The 25,521-nt window shown below is 33.6% G+C and overlaps 3 protein-coding genes across 3 annotated transcripts; 1 reads left to right on the top strand and 2 right to left on the bottom strand.

The window, feature by feature from the left end:
• The first annotated feature begins 8,570 nt into the window (after nt 1-8,570).
• On the top strand, nt 8,571-14,023 carry LOC130508499 (uncharacterized). The gene is made up of 10 exons (XM_057004040.1): nt 8,571-9,694; nt 9,775-9,874; nt 9,977-10,366; nt 10,431-10,506; nt 12,392-12,662; nt 12,744-12,873; nt 12,958-13,077; nt 13,154-13,330; nt 13,430-13,651; nt 13,733-14,023. Exons 1-10 carry the CDS (start codon nt 8,784-8,786, stop codon nt 14,021-14,023), a joined length of 2,688 nt encoding a protein of 895 aa, XP_056860020.1. The 5' UTR covers nt 8,571-8,783.
• On the bottom strand, nt 11,241-12,625 carry LOC130501871 (uncharacterized). The gene is made up of 2 exons (XM_056996694.1): nt 12,402-12,625; nt 11,241-11,835 (listed from the first exon to the last, which is right to left on the bottom strand). The coding sequence occupies exons 1-2, from the start codon at nt 12,623-12,625 to the stop codon at nt 11,502-11,504; spliced, it is 558 nt and encodes a 185-aa protein (XP_056852674.1). The 3' UTR covers nt 11,241-11,501.
• A 2,765-nt stretch (nt 14,024-16,788) lies between the features above and the next one.
• Nucleotides 16,789-21,050, bottom strand: LOC108841866 (cytokinin hydroxylase). The gene is made up of 4 exons (XM_018614643.2): nt 20,715-21,050; nt 19,716-20,193; nt 18,505-18,877; nt 16,789-17,323 (listed from the first exon to the last, which is right to left on the bottom strand). Exons 1-4 carry the CDS (start codon nt 20,992-20,994, stop codon nt 16,901-16,903), a joined length of 1,554 nt encoding a protein of 517 aa, XP_018470145.2. The 5' UTR covers nt 20,995-21,050; the 3' UTR covers nt 16,789-16,900.
• Between the last annotated feature and the right edge of the window lie 4,471 nt (nt 21,051-25,521).

Here is a 25,521-nt window from a genome sequence, read left to right as displayed (position 1 = left end):
ACGCTGCCGGAGAAAACAAGGTCACTTGAAGTTTAACGACAACACAACCTCAGACAAAACAAGGAGGAGAAACAGAAAAATATCACGGAAGAAGGAGGAAGAAGGAAGGAGGAAGGAAAGATGTCACGCCGGTTTAAAGTTCGTCGGCGAACGAAGACGCTCCGGAGATTATGGATTATGGTGGGCAGGACAATCGCTTTTCTCGAGCACTGTAGGAGAAGTGTGGGAGACGATTTTGTTTTTATTTTATTTTTAACCTTTATTTACTGTTCCACTTTACTATTTAGAAATATCGACTTTATAACTATACTTATTTAACGCTATTTAAAAAAAAATTAATTACTAATTAACAATCCAAGGACTAAATTGGGTTTTTTTAAAGTTTTGTTCTAAGGGGACAAGGATTAGTAAAATCATTCTAAGGGGACAAAATCATAGTTATTTAGTTCTCTTTTCCCAAATTTCCCTTTATTTTACTATATTTACTGTAAAATAAGTGGAAATATATTCGGAATCGACATATTTTTTTTGAACGTCTGAATCGATTATTATCGATTAATTATGCTATTATAATGATGAGAATATTACAAAGACGATTTTACAGCCGACAATTCTATCACCCTGTGAGAATACACGTCTGACTGCACCACTCTGAACCGTCCTATGAGATTCATGTTCGATGGTACGCCATGCATCAAGCTGAAGATCTCCTGTAACCTGTTCCTCCATAATCTGGATAATTTGGTATTTTTTGGAGTTTGAACCCCAAACCTCCGGGTGTAGAACCAATTGAACCCTTAGTTAAACCACTAGACCAAGGGGACTTCCACATATTAGAAGAGATAATTGAAGAAATAAAGAAAGAGAATCATTCGGGGTCATGGAGATTCGGTAGAGAAGAAGAACGACCTTCTTCAAAATAAAATAAAAAAGAGAAAATTGCTTTTTATTTATGCCAAAAAGTTAACAACTATGTCTTGTTAGTTTAATTTTTTTTGTACCATTTTTTTCTCTAATACCTTTTAATATTTTCTAAAGTAAATTAAATAAATAGTTTTACAAACAAAAAAAAATCAAAATAGTAAATACTAATGAAATACCTATATCAATTTATTGATATATTTCTTCACTTCTAAAAATGTTTAAATCATAATTTCATATTTTGTTCTAAAAAAATAGAATGGACATTCTATATAGTAGAAAACATAATATATTTTTTTAATTGAATCTACTATGTTTAGAATACGTGTTCTACGTAAATAATAGTAATCTAAAAATATTTGGAAAACACATTCCGTGCTTAACCAATAGTTCTAAAATATGTAGAAATCAAAATCTACACATTACTATAAATCTAAAATCTGTAGAAATCAGAATCTACTCATTGCTATAAGTCTAAAACTAGTAGAAATCAATTTCAAACTTGTTTATTGTATTCTACATATAGTATAGTAAATATTCTATGGATAAGGATAATCCCCAAAATATAGGAAGATAATATTTGAAAATATTTAGTTTTCTTATATTTATTAATTAAACTGATTTTTTTTAAATATAAACAGTTTAAAATAGAAAAATCCTTTTAATAGAAATCATGATTTTAGAAAACCAATTTTAAATTAAAAAAATTCGTTTTTTGGGATTTTTAATATTTTTTTTTAAAAAAGCAAATCGTTTTTAAATTGATTTTATACACCACTATTTTCTATTTTTCTTAAATCCCAGAAAACGATTTTTATTTTTTTAGTCTAAAAATTGACTTTATAAATTAAGATTTTCTATTTTTTAAATACAAAATCGATTTTTATTTTTTTAAATAGAAAATCCTGATTTATAAATCAATTTTTAAATTTTTAAAAAATCGTTTTTGGGATTTTTTATTAAAAAAAATATAAAATTGTTTTGGGGATTTTTAATATTTTTTGATTACTTTAGTTAAAATTATATTTAAATATTTAATAATTTTTTAATTGAAATTAAGGATAGTATTGGTATTTTGAAAAAAAAATTAATCTAATAAGACATGATGTATATGAGATTAACCTAATAGGACATAGTTATCATTATTTTGGCATATAAAAACAATTTTCCCAAAAAAAAAAAGAACGACCGTCATATATCCGAGTAATTTCTGTTACTACTTACTACAATATTACCCAAATATATAATACAAAAACATTTTTGGAGCCAATATATTGTATTTTACTATTTTAAGTTTTGAAAAAGGAAAATTGATGACCAATAAAAATATCTTGTATTTTACTACAATAACTAGGTTGAGACCCACGCTTTGCATGGGGTGAGACAAAATTAAAATTTATATAATCAAAGTAGGTGGTCTAATCCGAATATCAGTTTAGTTTTTTTTTTGTCATCTGATGATTTAATTTAAGAGGAACTGAGGAACACAATATTACATACCCATGGCAATGGAGTTTACAACTCCAAACAAAAGAAGTAGAACCTAAGACATGATACACAACCTGGCGGTTGTAATATAATCAACCCCAGAGCCAAAACTAACATAAGCAAAGTTCCTAACTACAGTAAATGAGATTGAAACCCAGTCCTGAAGAATCGACACCAGCTCGTTAGCTTTAGGACAACCGTTGCTGTAGACTTCACTTTCTTCTCTCTTCTGCTTCACTGAAGCCTTCTCTTCTCACTTCTTCTCACTTCTGCTCACCACACACCTTAAAAGCGTTTCATCTCCATTTATTCTTCCAGTTCCAACTAAAAACTGGCCATTGAACTCTGAAAGTTTCACCATGCGCCTTCTACGCATCTCTGATCAAAAGACTCCCTCTAGATCCAACTAAGACTCGCCATCGGACTCTATGAGGGTTCACCACGCACCATTTATGCGTCTCCACACCACAACAAGACCAAACCTGCAATAGTAGACAAGGTAAAGCTCACTACAGCCGCTAACCATAAACTAACCACCAAAACCCATAGATCTAACAAAATCGAGTATGTGGAGTCCGGATTCGAATCTCTCCGCTTCAGTCCGAAAAACTGAAGCTTTTGCCCAGATCTAAACTCATCTAGCCTAAGAAAGAAGACTGAAACAAGTACTAAAAGGAATCTACCTTCTCCCGTAACCAACGGCGCGAGGCCGCGGCCGGAGAAGATAGAAGAACGACGACGACGCTTTTTTTTCTCTCGCTCTCTGTTTGTTTTATGTGTAATATATATCAGTGCAGTTTTATTTCAGTATTTTTTTAGTTTATAAAAATTAAATACCATATTAAAATTATATCCACTTTAGTTTGATTCAGTTTATCTAATGTCAGTTTTTTAATTTATTCGTTTCATAAAAAAGCTTAAACTATATTTATTTAGGCAGATCTTTGCATTGCTTTGTAAGGATTGTGTGATTGACTATTCCTGTATATTTTTGGAAACTTATATATAAGATGATGAAAATATATATATTAGTACATTTATATATACCGGAATGAATGCCGTATTACCTTAGCAAGATTTTGCATTGCATAACAAGGATTGCATATTAATTATTACTAGATTTTGATCCGCGCTTTGGAAGCGCGGAATATTTTACGATGAAAAATTTCATTAATAATTTAACAAATATTTTGGTAATTTTTAAAGAGTGTGTATTTAAAATATTTTTGCATTTAAATCAGTGTTTTTAAATTCAACCCGATTATGATTATACCGGTTAATCTGGAGATCTGACAATTCAATTTAGGCTTTTAAAATATACATATTAAAAAAATCACTAAAACCCGAGACTAACCGATTGAATTGATGGATGACCGATATGTAATCTAATTGGATTTAAATTGTAGTAGTTTCATAATTTGTAATCTTATAATCCAAATTTTAAAGTTCATTATTTGCAATTTATGAAATTATAACGTTTCTACAAATTTTAAAGAGAAAATGATATATATAAAATAACTAAGATTAATTATTGTATTGTTTGGAACATTGATAGTAGTATAAAAAATATATTGTTTGGAAACATTGATAGTAGTATAAAGAAATAAGTATATTGTTTGGAACATGAATAGTAGTATAAAAAAGGAACATTGGTGATTTAATGTAGGTTTAACTATAAAGTATAAAGTGTATTTAATTTAAAACTTATAAAATAAATGTTAGGTCCAACAGAATGTTTCTATTTTAATAAGATATATTAGGATAAGACCTGCGCCTTGCGCATGGTGAAATATTTATTAAAATTTTATGTTTTTATATTTTAAAATTGATGATTTCTGAATATATGTGTTCCTGTGGTTAAAATATACTCCATCCATTTCTAAAAGATGGTTGTTCTGAAAAAAAATTGTTTTAAAAGATGGTTGTTTATGTTTTCTATAAAAAAATTGCAAACTTTAAGAAAATTAATTGGTTTTATTAGATTAGTATTGGACAAAAGTTGTTGAAAATTGAAAACTTCAGAAAACAATAAATTTATTATAGTGATTAATGTGTTTTCTTAATATGTGTGAAAACACTAAAAAATCTATCTTTTAAAAGCAGAGAGAGTATATTGATATTTATTTTTCTCAAAATAGAATAATTAATTAATTATAAATATTTGATATACATAGAAAAAGTATAGAAGCCCAAATCAAACAATTAAAATGTGATATCATTGATACACCTATATCATAAATTAAGAGTTGTGAAAAATTTGATGGTATTTCTAAGCGAAAACTCAATCGTATATATATATAGTAGTCATATGTAGGTTTTCAGATTGTTTGAAAAATTAAAATAATTAGCATTAATTATCTGACAACCGTATTTTAGTGTGATATAATGAACTAATATTTATTTTAATTTTTTAATAACTACCACAAACATATTTGGCAAGTTGTTTTCAATGTTCGAAATTATAGAATTGGTGATAAAGTATATTATTATCTTAAATTAAATTTACCATATAGAATTTCTTCAATATTTTGTACCAAGTTTTAAAATTCGGTGGAAGCATTAACTTGGTGGAAAAGTTTCTTATTTTATTTAAACAGCCTGGTATTTAAAAATATTTTAAACTTACCAAAAGAGTTTCATTCTAAAATTGTGTATCACAAAAATTTTGGTTCAAATTTTAGGATTTTTCGGTCTTCTAACGATAATATCCCCGGAAATTTACAATTGATCCTCCTTCGACTCAATTGAAATTAAAAAGAACATTTGAGCGACCTGAATTATTTTTTATAATTATAAAATTTTAGGGTTTTAGACTTACTAATTTCTTAATTGATTTTGTTTGGTGCCACATAAACCAAATTTACATTCTAATTAAGTGACATTTAAACAACACTCTTTTTTAATTAATACAATTTTAAGGTTACAATTTTTTAAATGTTTTTTAATTAATATACAGGAGATATATGAAAAGTGATTGGCGGTGAAGTTTGTTTAAATAGTAGTCGTAAGAAACCTTAAATAAATAGGAATTATAATATATAATTAATAAGAAAATTGAGGTGGTAAGCTTAAAATCTGAAGAAAATATTGCATTCGTGCAATCAAGCAATAGCATAATAATTGTTCGCATTTCCCATAAACTGATCTCTCCAAATATACGTTCACTACATAGCATATATATATATATATATAATAACATGACAATCAAGATTGGGGAGAAAAATATGATTACACTTAAATATTCGGAATCATTTAATGTGCGAGTACGACAATAACTATTGTGGATCTATATATGGCAACTACATCCGAATGTTTAATTTTAGAAAGATATTTCGGTGTTGTGTATGTGTGTATGATGTATAACATGATTATTAATGTGGAACCACAATGGTATTTCTTTGTAATTTTTCTAGTGAATTAAGGATGATTCTATATATGGGTTGAGAGTGAATATGGTACCGCCACATCAGCATGCCACTCATGTAAATAACTTACAATTTTAAGATTACTTTTTAAAAATGCTTTTTGATTAATAAAAAGGGGATAGACATGTTATGAGATTCACATTGAGTGCAAAACACGGAATTTACATTTTTGGGAACATATTTTATTGGGAATACATACATAACTCAAAGCATTTATATCAAAACTGAAAATACACTATTTCAATAGGTGGTCACCTTTACCAATCATAAACAATGAACAATTTCTCGTTCCATGTAAATGAGCAAACTAATGAAAAAGTAGTTATATATAAGGTTTATTTATCAATGAAACGTGGGTTACAATATAAAATTTGCTCTCAATTCATTTAGTAAGTATAACAATAAAAAAATAAGTATATGAGACCAATAAAGTGTTAGCCGGACATGTATTACTTTGAGTTCTTTTGAAATTTCTAAACTCTATTTTTGCTTGAGGTTGTGTAGAAAAGGGATGTAGCAAAATAGGAGAAGTTACGATATCCAATATACTAATTTGAATTCTTTTGAGATTTATAAAACTCTGTTTTTGTTTGAGGTTGTGGTTGCTTGTTGTTTTAAATTGAGCTTGAGGTTTTATAGTGTAATAATCATTATTGGCGTGAGTGTTGAAAACGTCGCCGTTACCAAACTTATGTACGTTAGCGCTTCTTACCAAACTAGGTTTTCGAGATCTCCATGACTTCAACATAGCGCTTCTTGCAAAACAATTATGGAGATTAATTCATTACCCGGATTTTTTATTAGCGCGTGTCTTAAAAGGAAGCACTACAAGAAAACACGCAGATTCTGAGGGAAATACCGAGGGAAAATGAGTTCCTCGAAAATTTCTGACAAAATATCGAGGAAATACCGAGGAAACCAAGAAATGGGGTTTCCTCGAAATTTCCTCACTATTTTTTGAGGAAATTTCGAGGAAGACCAACTTCCTCGGTATTTTTCGAGGGAATACCGAGGAAACCAGGGTCGTCGGAAACAATCGACGGATATTTCTAATATTTCGACGACATCTTGTAGCCGTTAGAGAGCCGTTGGGAGAGCCGTTGGGGATTTAAACTATTTCGAGGAAATTTCGAGGAGATGGCTGTTTCCCTCGAAATTTCCTCGAAATTTCCTCAGTATGCCGGGACAATTTCATCTATAAATACAGCCACCCCTCTTCCTCTTCATTCACTCCATTTCTTTTCTTCTTCTCTCCTAGTCTCACGAATTTGATTCCAAAAAAACATGTCTTCTTCAAATTATTTTCGTTCTTGGATGGATCGTCCTCATTTGGATCCGGACACGAGATTGCTTACGGAAGAATACAATCAAGGTATAATCGAGTTCATGAGGGTAGCTCGCCAACAACCGGAAGCAGAAACATGTAAGTTAAGATGTCCTTGCTCTAATTGTAAAAATAGAAAAGTTATTAAAGAGTGGGATGTTTGGACTCATCTATTATTGAGTGGGTTTACACGAAGTTACAAAATTTGGTATCATCATGGGGAAACTGATTATGAACTTGGTAGTACTAGTGAACCTCAGCCGGCGGTTAGATTAGAAGAACCAATTAGGGCGGATGTAGATTATGGTGTAGGTACTGAGCAGATGATAAATGATCATTTTAGAGGGGAAGATTTACCCAATGCAGAAGCTAGGAGATTTTATGAAATGTTGGATGCTGGAAAGCAACCATTGTACGAAGGTTGCAGAGATGGGCATTCAGCTTTATCATCTGCTATGAGACTGATGGGCATTAAAACAGATTATAACTTGGCTGAAGACTGTGTGGATGCGATAGCTAATTTTGTTAAAGGTATTCTACCTGAGGATAATGTAGCTCCAGGTTCATACTACGAGGTTCAAAAACTCGTAGCTGGGGTTGGTTTATCTTATCAGGTAATAGATGTATGCAGCGATAACTGCATGATTTATTGGAGGGCGGATGATCAGCGGACTACATGCAAATTTTGTGGGAAGCCTCGTTATAAAGATACGAGTGGAAGAGTTCCAGTGCCATATAAAAGGATGTGGTATTTGCCTTTGACGGAAAGGTTGCAGAGGTTGTATCTTTCAGAACGCACAGCGCAACGAATGAGATGGCATGCGGAGCACTCAACAGATGGTGAGATTAGACATCCCTCAGATGCAAAAGCGTGGAAACATTTCCAATCAAAGTATCCCGACTTTGCGTATGAGAGAAGAAATGTCTACCTTGGATTATGTACTGATGGTTTCAGCCCGTATGGGAAGAGTGGAAGACAATATTCTCTATGGCCAGTCATTGTTACACCATACAACTTACCCCCAAACTTGTGCTTGCGACGAGAGTTTTTGTTTCTCTCCATTCTCGTTCCCGGACCAGAGCATCCTAAGAGATCACTTGATGTGTTTCTTCAGCCACTAATATATGAGTTGCAACAACTATGGGCTCAAGGTGCTGAAACATACGATATTTCGTGTAAAGAAAACTTTCAAATGCGGGCAGTACTAATGTGGACAATAAGTGATTTTCCAGCATATGGTATGTTATCTGGATGGACAACGCATGGAAGGCTATCATGTCCATATTGTCAAGATAATACTGATGCTTTCCAACTAAAACACGGAAGGAAAACGTGTTGGTTTGACTGTCACAGGAGATTCCTACCACCTGATCATCCTTATCGTAGGAGTAGGAATTTGTTTACGAAGAACAAGAGGGTGTTTGACAGTCCACCTGCAGAAATTAGTGGGAAAGGTTTGAAGACACAACTAAGAGATTTTGGTGCAGAAAGGACGCCAGACGTCGGTGGACATGCGCGTTTTCCGGTAGATGCTGTTGGAAACCTACATAACTGGCACAAAAAAAGTATATTCTGGGATCTGCCATACTGGGAGGATCATTTGCTAAGGCATAATTTAGATGTCATGCACATTGAGAAGAACTTTTTTGACAACCTCATGAACACGATCCTTAACGTTCAAGGTAAAACAAAGGATAATTTGAAGTCAAGACTGGATTTAGTTGATATATGTGATCGTTCAGAACTTCATGTTGATGGGAATGGTAGGGCTCCTTTTCCCATATACCGACTTGATGCAGAGGGAAAAAATGCGTTCTTCGATTGGATTTCAAACGATGTGGAGTTTCCAGACGGTTATGCATCTAATTTGCGTAACTGTATCGACAGAAAGGAAGGAAAGTTTATTGGTTTAAAAAGTCACGATTGTCATGTGTTGATGCAGCGCTTACTTCCGTTTGCTTTCAAGGAACTATTACCACGAAATGTTCATGAAGCAATAGCAGGGATAAGTGCTTTCTTCCGCGATTTATGCGCCAGATCAGTGACTCTTGAAGGTATTGAAAATCTGAAGACTAACATAGCCATGATTCAGTGCAACCTTGAGAAGATATTTCCTCCCTCATTTTTTGATGTTATGGAGCATCTTGTTATTCACCTGGCAAGAGAATTGGAACTTGGTGGTCCTGTGCAGTATAGATGGATGTATCTGTATGAGCGGTATATGTTCCATTTGAAGAAGATGGTGAAAAATCTAAGTAGGGTGGAAGGTTCTATAGTCGCACAGATGATCAATGAAGAAATTTCAAACTTTGCTGAGTACTACTTTCCAGCAGAAGTTCAGACCAAAAACAGAAGACCTGCACGGCACGATGATAGAGGCGAACGGGCAACATACCATGTTACGGTTCCTGACATTTTCACAGATGTTGGACGACTTAGCGGAAAATCAAAGGACCGTCGACTTACTGAGCAGGAGCGCAGTCATTTGCAAACATATTTGCTCACCAACTGCGAAGATGTTCTTCAATATGAGAGGTAAGTTTATTATCTTACAAAATTTTATTTTAACAAATTAACATTTATATCTTAATTATTTACATTTTTTGTCTTCACAGGATTTTCATGGCAGAAAAGCGGTTCGAATATAGATACGCTACAGAGGCAGAACTAGAAGAAATGAAGCAAAGAGAATTTGCTGGATGGATGTTTACTTATGTGAGTGCCTTAAACAAATTAAAAAATCATTTATCACATATTTATAGAAATTAAAAAAATATTTATCACATATTTATACTCATATATATGTGCTATTAATAGGTGTCTGCTGGTTTGGCCAGAGGTGAAACATTTGACGATTGGATACGCGAGATGGTGGTTGGACCAAACTATGTTGTGAAGTCATATCCGAGATTTTGTACTCGAGGATATGCATTCACAACTGAAAAGACGAAACGTTCGCGTACGACCTATGATGCTGGCGTTTGTTCTGCATCGGGAGATGATGTATACTACGGACACATACATGAGATTTTGGAAATCAAGTATTTAGGCCTGCTTGGATTGCGCTGTACTGTTTTCTATTGTGATTGGCACGACATCACTCCAGATCGAGGTGTGAGAACAGATGCATTTGGTGTTACATCAGTTAATTCGAGACGAAAGCTGCAATATTATGATCCTTTCATTCTTGCTTCTCAGGCCGATCAGGTAAGTTATTGGTCATCATGTGTAATAATTTAAACTTGTACTAAAAAATTTTAAAATGTTACAGGTTTGTTATATCAAGTACCCCCGGATAAGAAACAGAGATGATCCATGGGTTACTGTTACCAGACTCAACCCGAGAGGCCGAGTTCAGGGGAGTTCTGAGCTGGAAGACCCACTACAACCAATCACATCCAGTAACTTAAGTGCAGCAGAAGATGTAGCAGGAGTTGGCCTTGTAGTAGATTTCACCGACTTCACAGAGGAAGCCGTCGTTCACGCACAGGATGAACCAGTTATTGGAGAGTTTCACCAAGATCCAGATTCAGATTCATCTGCTGATGATGAGTCGGAATCAGAGTAGTTTTTTTTTTTTTTTTTTTTACTAATTTCGAGGAAATTTCGAGGGAAGCTAGGGTTTCCTCGAAATTTCCTCGGAATTACCCTTAACGGTTTAGGGGTTTGATAAAAATTACCTAGATCCTCGAAATTTCCTCGAAATATTCCGAGGAAATTTCGACGACCAAGATAATTTTAGGGGTTTGATTTAAAACACCTTTTTTCGTCGAAATACCCTCGAAATATTTCGAGGAAATTTCGATGGAATACAAATTTTTTGGCTTTCCTCGAAATACCGTCGAAATATTTCGAGGGAATTTCGAGGACCTAGCCAATTTTTGGTAGTTCCTCGAAATTCCCTCACAATATTTCGACGGAATTTCGAGGAACAGGGGGTTTTAAACCGAAAACAACGTTTTGCGGATTGAATAACACGTATATAACCTTCATTAAGTGTCTTAGCCAGATTATAAAGTCCAACTTTAGGGTTTCAACCCGAAAACAATGTTTTGCGGATTGAGACGAAAACCACACAACATAAGATAAACACTTATACGTTTTAATAAACGTTAAAGGAAATACTTACAATAATTTTTGTAATTGTGTTATTTCATTATTTATGATCATCTATACAAAGAAACCTCATTATTATGAATTACATTTGTATAAGAAATGACATAGGGAAAAAAATCGATGTTTTCAAAACCCCAAACCCTATTTCCTCGAAATTTCCTCACAATATTGTGAGGAAATTTCGAGGAATGTTTTCCTCGGACTGTTTTTCATTAACCAGGAAACCCTAGCCGCGAACAAGAGAATTTCGAGGAAATTTCGACGACCCCCTTAAAAAATATCGAGGAAATTTCGACGGACCCTGTCCGTCGGACCCCTCATAAATTAGGTTTTCATTCTTTTCTTCCCCATTTCTCTCCTTCTCGATTTTCCTCTCTTCCTCACCGCCTCCTTCTCCTCTCCTCTGTCTTCCTCGCGGCTCCTCTCCTTCTCCTCTCCTCTCTTCTCTCTTCCTCGACGGATCTCCTCTCCTCTCCTCTCCTCTCTTCCTCTCGGCCTCCTTCCTCTCCTCTCTTCCTCTCCTCTCTTCCCATGTAAGTTCATATCTCTTCTCTTCCTCTCTTTATAGATCTCGAAATTTAGGTTGTTAGATAGAAAATTCTAGGATTGAATGGAATATTTAGGATTTGCATGTTTGGATTGTTGTTTGGATTGTTGGTATATTTTTTTTTTGATTTATTTTGTGTTTTTGATTTTTTAAAACGTTTTTTTGATTTTTTAAAACGTTTTTTTTGATTTTAAAACTATTTTTTGAATTTTTAAAACGTTTTTTTGATTTTTAAAACGTTATTTTGATTTTTAAAACGTTTTTTTGATTTTTAAAACGTTTTTTTGATTTTTAAAACTATTTTTATATATTAAAACTATTTTTATATTTAAAACTATTTTTTTATTTATTAAACTATTTTTAATATATTAAAACTATTTTTAATATATTAAAACTATTTTTTGTAATTATTAAACTATTTTTAATATTTAAAACTATTTTTATATATTAAATCTATTTTTAATATATCAAAACTATTTTTTGTAATTATTAAACAATTTTAATATATTAACAAATTAAATAAATAATTGTATATATTAAATAAAATTTATTTATATAAAGGTCTCAAGAGGAACATACCCACTCTCGACAGCGTCGTGGTCGAGGTGGTTCGGGGAGCGGCTCCATTTCGGGTTCCGCATCGCCGTACAGTTCCTACCAGACATCTCCTTCTCCATTTCCCTCTCATTCTCCTCCCGCTCCCGGTGTGGCACCCACTCCTGCTCCTGCTCATGCTCCTGCTCATCCGGCACTTCTGAGAGTTGCGGAGTTTGTTCGACAGCCGGGTCGTGACCATCTTCCATATCTCACTCAGTATCCACGTGGACAGGGTCAGACATGGTAATTAAACCTATTTTTTTTTCATTAAAATTTGATTTATTTAAAATATTTAATTCTAAAATAATTAATTCTTTTTATTAGGTTTGACCGATCCGGGAACGGGATCAGCGGATGGATCAACAGTATGATGTACTCGTCTCTCGACAATGGACATCCGACTTTCACCGACTTCCCTCTCGAGAAGCAGCATATGTGGTTTCAACAGTTTGCGGTAAGTTTTCTATTTTTTACTTATTTTTTACTTATTTTTTTCATCTTTAATATTAATTTTCTACTAATTGTGTTTTATTTTCAGCAACAATTCAACTGGAATGCCGATGATACGTTGTTTATCTATTACCACTTCGTCCATAAAGTTATGGACAACTATGGGAAGCAGATGCACTCGTGGAAGAAGAAGTGGGAAATAAACAAGGTTCGTTTTTATTTATGATACAATTTTTTTATTTTTTAAAATATTTTTTTATTTATTTAACAATTTTTTTTTAAAGGTTCCAAAGGGGATGGACCCGACGGTCTGGCGGGAGTTGAGTGAGCATTGGAGTAAGAACGAAGTCAGAGCAACTTCTTCCACCAACTCCACCAACCGCAAGAGCGACCGTAAGGGAAAGGGCATGTACGTCCATAACTTGGGTGCTCAGTCTTTAGCCAGTCTGGGAGATCGCTTGGTAAGCTTGTCGGTTTTTATTATATTATTTAAGATTCTAATATTTTTTTGTGCATTTCTTTTAATTACTAATGTTTGTTTAATTTATGTTTTTTTCAAGGCGCAAGAAAATGAGGGGGAGCCGGTTGATCATCTCCGCCTAATAAAGACGGCGTATACCAACAAGAAGACCGGCGAGATTGATGATGGTGTTGTGAGGGATGTGGTCACCCTCATCGACAGTCAGATGGAACAGGAAGTGTCTCAGCTTCAAACCGAGGATGACGATTCGACGGGATCGACCGGCTTGCCTCGGGTTCGGATCAACCAAATCGTTGAAGCGGTAAGTTCATTTTTTAAAGTTCAATCCATTTTTATATTATTTAAATTTTTATATTATTTAAATTTACACTTTCTTTTTCAGTCGGTTCCAAAGAAGAAGGGCCGTTTGTTCGGTTTGGCTCGTCGGTCTCCCTCGGTTCCGTCTGCTTCTGCACCACCACCGTCCTATGTTGATCAAGAAGTCCTTCTGAGCCAGATGAGGGACAAGGATGCTCGCATATCTGCGCTGGAGTCCATGGTGGCGAGTCAAGAGGCGGGCTGGGAGGCACAGAGGAAGCTGAACGAGCAAATGATGGCGATGATGAGGAGCATGAACCCGAACGCCAACGTCGACTTCCCGAACATGCCAGACCCGGACTTCCAAACCCCGTAGTTTAATTTATTTCAAAAACTCTAAATGTTTTCTTTTCGTTTGTATGACTTTGAATTTTAAATAATATGTTTTTAATTTAAATTTTAATTTTATATTTACGAATTTAAATTTTAAAAATATTATTTTTTAAAAAAATATTTTTTTAAAAAAATTTAATTTTCGGAATATTCCGAGGAACAGATGTCCTCGGTATATACCGAGGGAAGTGTTCCTCGGTATATTCCGAGGGAGGGTTCCTCGAAAATTTTCGAGGAACCTGTCCCTCGGAAAATTTCGACGAATGGCTTTCCTCGAAAATTTTCGAGGAACACCGTTCGTCGAAATTTTCCGAGAGACAGGTTCCTCGAAAATTTTCGTAGGTCTTCTCCCTCGGTATAATCCTCGGTATATACCGAGGGAATTGTTCCTCAATATATTCCGAGGACCTCTTCGACGAAGGACAGTCCTCTAAATTTCCTCGGAATTATGTTTCCTCGAAATTCCGTCACAAAATTTCGAGGAAATTTCGACGGAAAATGAAATTTCGACGAGTTTTTTTCGAGGGACATTTTCCTCGGTATTTCGTCGGAATACGCTTATTCCGACGAAATACCGAGGAAAAAGCCCCTCGATATCGGCGTGTTTTCTTGTAGTGAAGGTATTATAACAATACCTCCCCCTTAAAAGACCGGAAAATATACTCACCATCTTATGGGTGGCGTAGTATCATGGCAGTTAGACCGCTACTTCTCTCGGGCCTACGGAAAACTATTGGCTCAGGTAGAGAGACGAGAGTTTGGACTGAGCATTGGATTCCAGATTCATTGGCACGACCACCTCGACCAGCCGACCATATTGTTTACCGGCTTCTCCAACTTCTTGTTCAGTCTTTTATTAAGGATGATACCAAGGAGTGGGATATACAACTTTTACGAGATTTCTTTCATCCAGATGATATCCCCTTGATACTTGGGCTCAAACCTTCTAGGTCCTTGGCTCCGGATGGATATGTTTGGAACCACACAAAATCAGGAGTATATTCAGTCAAAATCAGTTATGATCTACTACGATCGACCAAACGGAGTCTCACACATACATGAGTTGAGGAACCGAGCTTCACATGCCTACAACGACAGGCATGGAAGATTAAGGCTCCGACCAAAATGAAGCATTTTCTATGGCAGGCTATCTCGGGTTGCATGGCAACGGCGGAGAGACTTACTTATAGACACCTGGGTACCAATAGGAGTTGTCCTAGATGTGCTGCCCCAGTGGAGTCGATTAATCATCTTCTTTTTGAATGCCCTCCGGCCCTTCAGGTTTGGGCTTTATCGGACTATCCATCCCTTCCGGGTTACTTCCCGAGTACATCTATCTACCAAAACATGAACTTTCTGTTTTGGAGGAGAAAAGAAGTGGTTCCCATGAGTCCACAATTCGATACCTTCCCATGGATCTGTTGGTACATTTGGAAGGCGAGGAACGACAAGCTCTTTAATGGGAAAGTCGTATCCCCGATGGATACTCTTCAACACGCCTCACTGGAGGCTGAGTGTTGGAGGAAGGCTAACAAAAGGAGGAAGTAGAGGAGGAATTCGATGACTCCCTCACTATGGAGATGGAAACAGCGCCCCCTTGGACACCCCGAATCTCGACATGCCAAATCGATGCTTCATGGATCGCTAATGGCAGCGTCAGTGGCTTAGGGTGGAGTTTTAAGGATCACATGGGCTCTGAATTCTTTGGATTGCGAGCATGTAGTAGGACCCTCTCAGCTTTGCATGCTGAGATGGAAGGTCTACTATGGGCAGCTTCATGTATTAGGCACATGAGGATAACCACGATGAGGTTTGAGACAGATTGTACGGACCTAGTAGATATGGTCACAAATCCGGAGGATTAGCCGGCTTTTGTGAGAGAGACCGACTTGTTTCGGAGTCTCCAGGAGGGTTTTGAGGATGTGAGAGTTTCTCATATTCCACGGGATCGGAATGGACGTGCAGACGCTTTAGCTAAGGAGGCAAGAAATAGAGGTTATACATTTACCCACATAGATCAGACCCGGTCAGACGGAGGGGATCCTCGGAGAACCGGCTCGTACTAATGCCATTAGTTGTAGTTAATCTAGTATACAAAGGGTAATTTTAATTATAGGCTGAAAATACATGAGAAAACGATACATCATTAAAATGACAGAAATGTAATTAAATTACCAAAGCAAGGTTATTTTTTAAAACTGCTTCTCTTCTAATAAGAAAGAGATAATCTTTTTTTTCCTTTTTTGCTACATTTTTATCCGATTATCTTTTTACCTCCAGAAAAAAACGCACTTAATGCTACTAGAATTCTCTCCAGACAACAAAACCTAGTTTTAAAAAAATACAGATTTTGATTCGCACTTAAAAATGCGAGTTTTTTAGTTGATAAAAATATTTATATGATAAAATAATTAAAAAGACCCATTACCGAATTCAGAGTCTATTTTTATATTTATATATGTGGTTTCATATTCAGTTTTCTAAACAATAAGAAGTAATAAATGTTTTCATTAAAAATATTGTATAGTTAGAGAAAAATAAGGGTATGACCAAAAATAATAAATAGGTAATGAACAGGTGCAACAACTTTGTATAAGTAGATTTTTTAATAATGCTTCCCTTTTAATAGTATAGATCGGAGATATATTAATTCCGTTTTTCAGGTCCTGTATCTACCTCGATTACTAGGAAAAAAAAAGTTTTGATGATGTGTCTCCTGAACAATCTTGCAACTTATAAACCTTAAACTGAACCAACAACTCTTCATTTATACTCATTTCAAAATCGTTCAATTACAACTCTCTCATGTTACTCAAAATTCAGTGGTCTCTCAAGAAGCTCCATAAGATAGGTCTCCCGTTTACGAATCCAGTGGCTTCAAAATTAGTTGAACTCCATACTTAGGTTTTATAGTAAGCACAACTATAGGAGCATGTCTATAATTCTCCGATATTGTGAAACTGAATTTGGAAACAAGCATTGCTAATATTATCTTTGCCTCCATCATTGCAAAATTTTGTCCAATGCAGTTCCTAGGACCTGCTGCAAAAGGCATGAAATGACGACTTGACGCGAAATTTCTAGTACTAAAGCGTTCAGGGTTGAATTCAGTCGCATCTTCACCCCATAATTCCTTACTATGATGAATCGCCAGGACAGGGATCCAAATAGATAAACCTTTAGGGATGATTAGGTCGCCGAGTTTTATGTCTTCAAATGCCATTCTTGGTAGAAGAGTGGCAGGAGGGTAAAGTCTTAGTGACTCGTTTATCACTTTGTTTAACTGTTCAAAAAAGTTTTAAAAGAAAGATGTTAGTTGAATATTATATTACCTAATCTTATTAAGAATCATATCTAGCAAACTTGTGAAGTGCCATATGACTCTTTCTCAAAGATCTTTAGTTTTAAGATTTGTCTTTCTTTCAAGCTGTCAAATCATTAGTTCATGATATTTTTTGCAATATTTTATGCAACGCATGTTGTAGTGCAAATCTTTTAAAACAAGTGGCATATTATATTTATCCATCACTCAAATATACCTTAGTTTGATTTTAAGGGTGGAAAACCAACTTCATGAGTCTCTATCTAATCTGATGTTGCACCAATGCTAAAGATTTTTTTTTTGTCATCCAACTTAAAAAGATTCATACTTACTATGTAAATATTATATTTTCTCAAAAAAAAAATATTATATTAATCGATCTAAAACTTGTTTTGTCATGCATGACATGCGTTATCGATCGGACTCTGAACTATATCTAATCAAACAATTAACCATCTTTACATTTTTTTTATTTAGTTGGCAGAAACACTATATAATAATTTACGGGAAATACATTAATACAAATTAGTGGGTAGATCTATAACTATATATATCATATTAAAGTTGACCAGATATGTACTAATTGAGATTTAGTTACGGAAGAAGCACTACGACTTAGTGGCATTGCCTGTAGTGTGTTGAAAGAAGGTAGTCCCCCACCCCCACCCATAAAAACTGGCATTACACCAAGACATTTTAAGAAAATAAAAGAAATGATTGTGATTATATATCCCAATCTCGCCCGAAGTCAAAACTCAGTCGACATGTGTATTCTGATGCATAACGCATAAGACATTAACAGTTTAACATATATGTTTAATTGTTCAAAACGATTATTTTTTCTTTTTGACTTGAAGTTAATTACGTGTTATAGCATTGCTTTTACATATTTTAGTATCCAATGTTTTATTTTTGTAAATTACTCTTTGGGAATTCTGAATGGAAAACGTGAAACACAAATGAACTGTCTCCTTCAATTATATATTTTAAATATATCTTTTTCATAAAGAAAAGAACTTATAAATCGTTGTGATCTTGTTAATTTGTAAACTCCATGTGATTTTCATGGCGATAGAAACCATTGTCCCATTGTAAATGAAAAGAAAAAGACAAATGTAGCAGTGTGAGTAAGAATAACTAACCGAGGTAAGACTTGAGAGTTGCTCAACGGAAGGGATACCTTCTTGGCCACAAACTTGTCGGACCTCAAGGCGTACTTTGTCCTGCCACGAGGGATTATGAGCAAGGAGCATGAGGGTCCACGTGAGAAGAAGAGAGGTTGTCTCATGACCAGTGAAGAAGAAAGTTTTGCACTCATCCATTATTATTTGAACATTAAGGTTGTTTTTGTTGCGATCCATCTGGTTCAGGAGAAGCCCTAAGAGGTCGTCCCCGTAAGAGCTGCTCCGACCGATCTCTACGTTGTCTTTCCGGCTCTCTATAATCTCCATCAAAAGACGTTCTACGTCCGTTTTCAAACTCTTTATCTCTCGATTGTATTTGCTTGGTAGAAACCTATACACAGATGTTAATTCCACGTTGAGTCAACGCTTCTTTTTTACGATAAAGGTCAATAGTTGCATGCAACGATTTTGTTTTGGCGCATGTGAATTCAGAAGAACTTTTTTTTGGCACAATGTAAGAACATAATGCTATTATAGTCGTGTAAAGTGTGTTTTTTTACTTTTAATTTAATAATGTTCTTTTAAACTGTATTTTAATTATTTAGTAATGTTGATATTGCTTGATTAAAGTCTCATCAATTTTATCAACACTATAGACTGATTAAATTATTAAAAAAAAACTGTATAACCTTTTCAGAAAAAACCCGTGTATTTTATATCGGCAAAAATAACCTTTTATATGTTTAATGCAAAAATTTATAAAAAGCTTTATTTATTTTAAATCTATCTTAAAGTATTAATAAAAGACAGAATCATTCTATTAGTAAACTTTAGTATAATTTTATGTGTGAAACCATATTTAAACCGAAATGAAGGAGTATTTCAAAATAATTTATATTTTAAAATTTTCACACACATTTTTAAATATTAATTTGTAAAAAAAAAAATTGTGATTAACTGTTTTCAATTTTAGTCAATCAAAATTCATTAAATAACTTTTTTATAAATTTGCAATTTATCATTATTACCTAATAAAATATATTAAAAATGTAAAAAATGTATGTATATGTTCGAAAACATAGATTATTTGAAACAGAGAGAATACAAATTATAATTCAGCATAAATGTGTTCTTAGTAAAGTTTTGCTAAATCGCATGGTTATTTAATGTGAATTCTATTAGTCATAGCCTAAGACCGAGGAAAAAAAAAAAGATGGGGAAGAACTCACCGGCCACCGGGAAAACAGAGGTGGCGAGTGGCCTGAGCGCAGAGTCGCTGAAGGGCAGTGAGTAGACTGAAAAGTTCCTTTCCTTTTTCATAACTGCTTCCAAACTCTGTCCTCGATATTATATCCGCCGTGAGCCGCCGCATCTCCTCTCCAATCTCCACCTCTTTATCATCTCCTCCTTTTTCCTTAACTTCCTTCCTTAGATTCTCGGCCACAATCCTCGTGCATTCCACCATATGCTTCGCGTATCCTTTGAGCCTATCACGTGTAAACGCAGGAGCTGCCAAATGTCGCTGGTGGTGCCAAGCCTCGCCATTGGCCATGAGAAGACCACGTCCGATAAACCCTTTAGTCCCTTGCTGCTGGAGCCACGATTTTCCTGTGACGGGATTGTGCTTCGTCAGCAGTTCCCTAATCATCTCAGTCTCGGTCAAGCACAGCCTCGGCTCCGTCCCGTTCCATACTATAAATCTATTCCCTGCAAAAGAGAATTTTTGTCAATTTATAATGACATGGCCTAAATGTATGTCTCCCAATCAGAAGTTGTGTGCACAGCTGAAATATTCACCCTTCAAATTATAAAAGTGTATTTATGCATAGGTTTACTAATCCCTTATCGATTTTTGTAAAGATTTTCGTAAAACATTCTTTACTTCAACACCTAGCCGCGTCCTTAACGATGGAATAAGTGTACCGGATATAAAGTCTCCTGGAATTAGTTTTGGGGTCTAAATTTTTTTCCGGATATCCACAGTTATAAATAAAACATTCTTTACTTTCTAAATTTCATATCGGACTTTGTTCCGCATGAAAAATGCATTATACCATGTCCATTCTGGAGCATATATTGGCAAATGAAACTATAATTTAAGGCTTTATTTTTCTTGACGCCAATATTCAAGAAAAACTAATTGAATTTAAATTTATAATAACAAAAACATATGTAAATAAAAATTTAGTCATACACATGATGGTCAGAAACCTTGGACCGGTACGTACCATATTGTTTGGACCAAGCGACGTAGTGAGGGAGAAGGCGAGGAACAATGTTGTGGTGGATGGAGGAGCAATGATCGGAGACAGAGTAAGAAACCATTTTGGAGATGTCGATGATGTTTCCGGTAAGGAGGCGTGGTTTTGGGCCGGTGATGCCTTGACGTTCCATTAACTTCTTAATGCGTCTTGGTGTGAGGTAGTAACACCAAATGGAGTCGTATAGGACTCTTAATATCAAGGTCATCACTATCACGAGGACATACTTTACTAAAACAACCATCATTTTTCTCTCTTTATTTTCTTTTATTACAAAATTGAAGATATTGAGAGAGAGAGTTTGCTGAGATATAGTGAACAACATTGCTGAAGACCACAACATGTATTTATAGTGCTGCACAATTTTCACATTATTTTTTCCTCTCATTTTTCTTTTTCTTTTCCTTTTTAATTGAGATTGTTTTAAACAATTATCTATTCGATCCTTTTGGTGGACTTCATTATAAATGTAAAAACATGCATGGATAACAAGAATCATTTGACACTAGATATATTTTTCATGATATACATACTATATTAATATTTTATAGATTATATATTATAGTTATTTATTTTATTTGTTTGTACAAGTATAGAAAAAACATCTCAAAATCGATGCAATTAAGTCAGTTATACACTGATAAAGACAGTATGGCTAAGAGATTATTAGATTTTTGATACAATATTACACCACTAGAAACAATTAGGGGTGGCAAAATATCCATAAAATTTGATTCGATATGTTATTCATTCCGATTTAATCCAAAAAATCCGTAACTTTACTAATCGGAGCAAATATTAAAATTTAATATCCGCCAAATAAGGAACAAATCACAAATACTCATTTTTTAGAATATACATGTATATACATGTATATAAAATTATACATAATTTATATCTCTATATAGATTTTTAGTTATTTATCCACTAAATTAATTATTTGGTCATTAAATTTGAGAAATTGCCAAAAATACCACTTTCATGATACCACTTTTCAATTATACATTAACCAACTATACCACCAAAATTTTAATAGGCAAAATACTATTATATCCTTGAATAATTATACCTATGCTACTTCCTTTCTCCCCCAATTTGAAATCGATCATTCCATCTATACATGAACGATATCAACTCCGGTGTGATTTGACGGTGCTAACGAGTTCTCCGGCGGATTTGACAACTGCCTAGTTCTCCGACGAATGTGACAATACGATCTTTCACACAAACTCACATGAACGCGTAATTGCTCTTCGGCATGAAACCAATCACAGACACCGAGAAGATCTAGAGAAGGATGAAAAGCTCCGACGAAGAATGAAAAGCTTCGGTGATGAACGAAGAGATCCAGTGAAGAGATTTGTGGACCAAATTTGATTAAATCAACAACACTTTGGTGATCGAATCTGACGAAACCAACGACGCTCCGGTGACCATATTCAATTGCTCAGACCAAATCCGACACGGCCAACGATGCTCTGGTGAACACCGGCAAGCTCCAGTCATCACGACCGACGAACTCCGAGATAGTTTGAGTCACTGGATTTGAATCACAAGTTCAATTGAGTAAATTAGTTCGATTGAATCAATGTAAAGCTTCAAATCTAATTGACATGATTGAACTTTGAAATGCAATTTTTCTGAGTTAAATTACAGTGAATCGTGTTTTGGAAGTGAGTGCTTATGCATAGGAATAATATGTGATTGGTTTGTGTTCAGATGTTGAAGATTGACAAGGATGTGAGCTGTTTGAAGAAGCAAGAGGGACTGTGAACAAGAACGTTGTTTTGAGATTAAAGAATTACAGATTTACAAAGCTTTATAAAAGTTTCAGAGTTGGCTTCTTAACACCATCTTCTCTCTTATCTTCTTCAGACATCTCTGATACTAAAAAATTGTATATATCTCCTAATACTTGTTTATGTACCCTTATAAACGTTAAACCTTATAAATTTGTTTTTTTATAAATCGTTATAAATTATTTACATACCCTAATAAATTATTATACAAACCATTATAAATTGTTTTACTAACTTTTCTAAATGGTTATAGACTCTTTTAATTGATTTTAAACCTATATACGTCTTATAATACCCCTTATAAATTGATTATATACTTTCATAACGGTTTTATAAACAATTATAAATGGTTTATAAATTGAATGTTATTCTTTCTAGCCAGTTTTACTACACTTCCAAAGTGAGAATTCTCTATTTCACCAAATTCTTCATTCCTAAAATGCAAGCAACATTTTCAACATAATCCAGCTTTGAACATTGGATGATCAGTTTTGGCTTGTCTGATGGCTCTGTTAAAGTATCACGATACCTCGCCGGTAACTTCATGGTTGTGCAAAATTTGTTGCTTTGACTGCAGAACACGACATAATAAATTTCTTAAGCTAACGAATTTATAATAATTTATAAAACACTTATTTGAACATAAAATTATTGACTAGTTAGAGAAATGACCTGTTGTAATGCAGTTAAGTAACCAATACTACTTTTTTTTACTACATTTTGTTTCTTGTAATAGATTATGAACATGCATTGAGACTTTTACATAATTTTCTCACATTGGATGATACAAAAGTATATGTTTTGCAAAACCTATTTGTGTTCATAGTCTTTTTGGGCGATTTTAGAAAAATCAGCTTATCAGCCATTATAAATCAATTTATAAACCTTTATAAATCACTTCATAAACACTTATCATTCAGTTAACAAAAAATCCCTAAAAATAATTTATAAACATTTACAAATGACTTCTTAAACTTATGAATAATTTACAAATCCTTATAAACGATTTAATAAGCCTTTATAAAAGGTTATAAGACTTCATAAAATAATTACCTTTTGATATTCTAAAAATATTTATAAATGATTTTATAAATCCTTATAAATAACTTTAAATATTATTATAAATCTAAAGAACACGTGCAAGTTTTGAAAAGAGATGATGATATTTGGCAGATTCTGAGGCACATGCAGATATCAAGTAAGGTTCCACCGCTTCAGAAATTTTACGTACCCTTATAAATTGTTTAATAATCCTTTATAAGGGTGTATAAACTTTATAAATTATGTTTATAAATTATTATAAAAAACCATTATAAATTGTTTTATAAGGTTTTCTAAATGGTTATAGACTCATTTAGTTGATTTATAAATCTATAAAACTCTTAAAATACACCTTACAAATTGAATATAAGCTTTCATAAAGTTTTTATAAATCCCAACTAATAGTATACATACCCCTTATATATTATTTATAAATTTTCATAACTTTTTCATAAAAAATTATAAATGGTTTATATATTTTATAACTTGTTTTATATGCCTTTATTAATGGTTTATATACTCTTACATATAATTTTACATACCCTTATAAAGCTTTATAAAGAGATGATGATACGTGGCAGATTCTGAGGCACATGCGGACAGCTAGTAAGGCTCCACCGCTTTAGAAAATTTACATAGCCTTATAAATTGTTTAATAACATTTTATAATGGTGTATAAACTTTATAAATTGTTTTTATAAATTATTAATAAATAATTATACAAACCATTATAAATTGTTTTATAAGGCTTTCTAAATGGTTATAGATTCTTTCAGTTGATTTATAAACCAAAATACCCCTTATAAATTTAATATAAGGTTTCATAAAGTTCTTATAAACCTCTATTAATAGTATACATACCCCTTATAAATTATTTATAAACTTTCATAACGTTTTTATAAACATTTATAAATGGTTTATAGTTTTTATAACTTGTTTTATATGCCTTTATTAAGTGTTTATATACTCTTAAAAATAATTTTACATACCCTTATAAGGTTTTGTAAAGAGATGATGATACATTGATGTGTTGGGGTCACAAAATTTTTATATTTATGAGGAAATCAAAACACTGAGTTAATCACAAGATGCAAAGAATAAACAACGTTTTATAAGTTTCTACAAATCTCTAATTTATAAATTTATAAACCCTTATAAAACTACATTTATAATCTTTTATAAAACACATCAACCTGTCTTTCGGGATTTTAGAACTCAGATTTTCTCCCATAATTACCACTTTTGTGATTGTTGCTATTACAAGAGATAATCTTTCTAGTGTTGGCATGCTTCTTGTTTTCTCTTGAAACATATCATACAATGTTCTCACCGTAAACTTATCACCATTGCCCAACATCCAAAGGTATGGTTCTTCCTTATTTTGAATTACGGCTCTGTTATTGTTTGATCTTCCTCACAACGTAAGCCTGCTATCAGATAAAATTCCATTCGTACAAACCTCATAGGCTGGTCCGAGAAAGTAAACCAGAGATCCTCTCCTTTTGTCAATACTCTTCGCTGCATGAGAAAATAGAACAACTCTTCTGAAAATTGAACCCTACTCCTTCTAACCAGCTTCACAATGCTTCCAATGAGAGAGTTCTCTATCAAATAAAATTCTTATTTTCCTAATATATCTGATACCTTCTCGACATAAACCATCTTTGAGTGATGGATTATCACTTTGGGATTATCTGGTGGTTCTCCAGCTTCATAAACCCTCAAAAACAATTTCAAAGTTCAGCAAAACCTGTTGCTATCTAACTACTATATAAGACAACACAGTTCACGCATTTTAAAATTACTCAAAACCCACATTCATAAAGGATTATAATTTTTCAAAACTTAATGTTCACTATCTATACTCTTTCTCTTAAATCTAACTGTAATACAAGAAAACATTTCTCGAGTTCACGCATCTTAAATCTACTTGA

Source organism: Raphanus sativus, chromosome 2 (genome assembly GCF_000801105.2).
Source record: "Raphanus sativus cultivar WK10039 chromosome 2, ASM80110v3, whole genome shotgun sequence".
NCBI lineage: Eukaryota > Viridiplantae > Streptophyta > Magnoliopsida > Brassicales > Brassicaceae > Raphanus > Raphanus sativus.
Note: the sequence above shows the minus strand (reverse complement) of the source record. Positions and strands in the feature narration are given on the sequence as shown.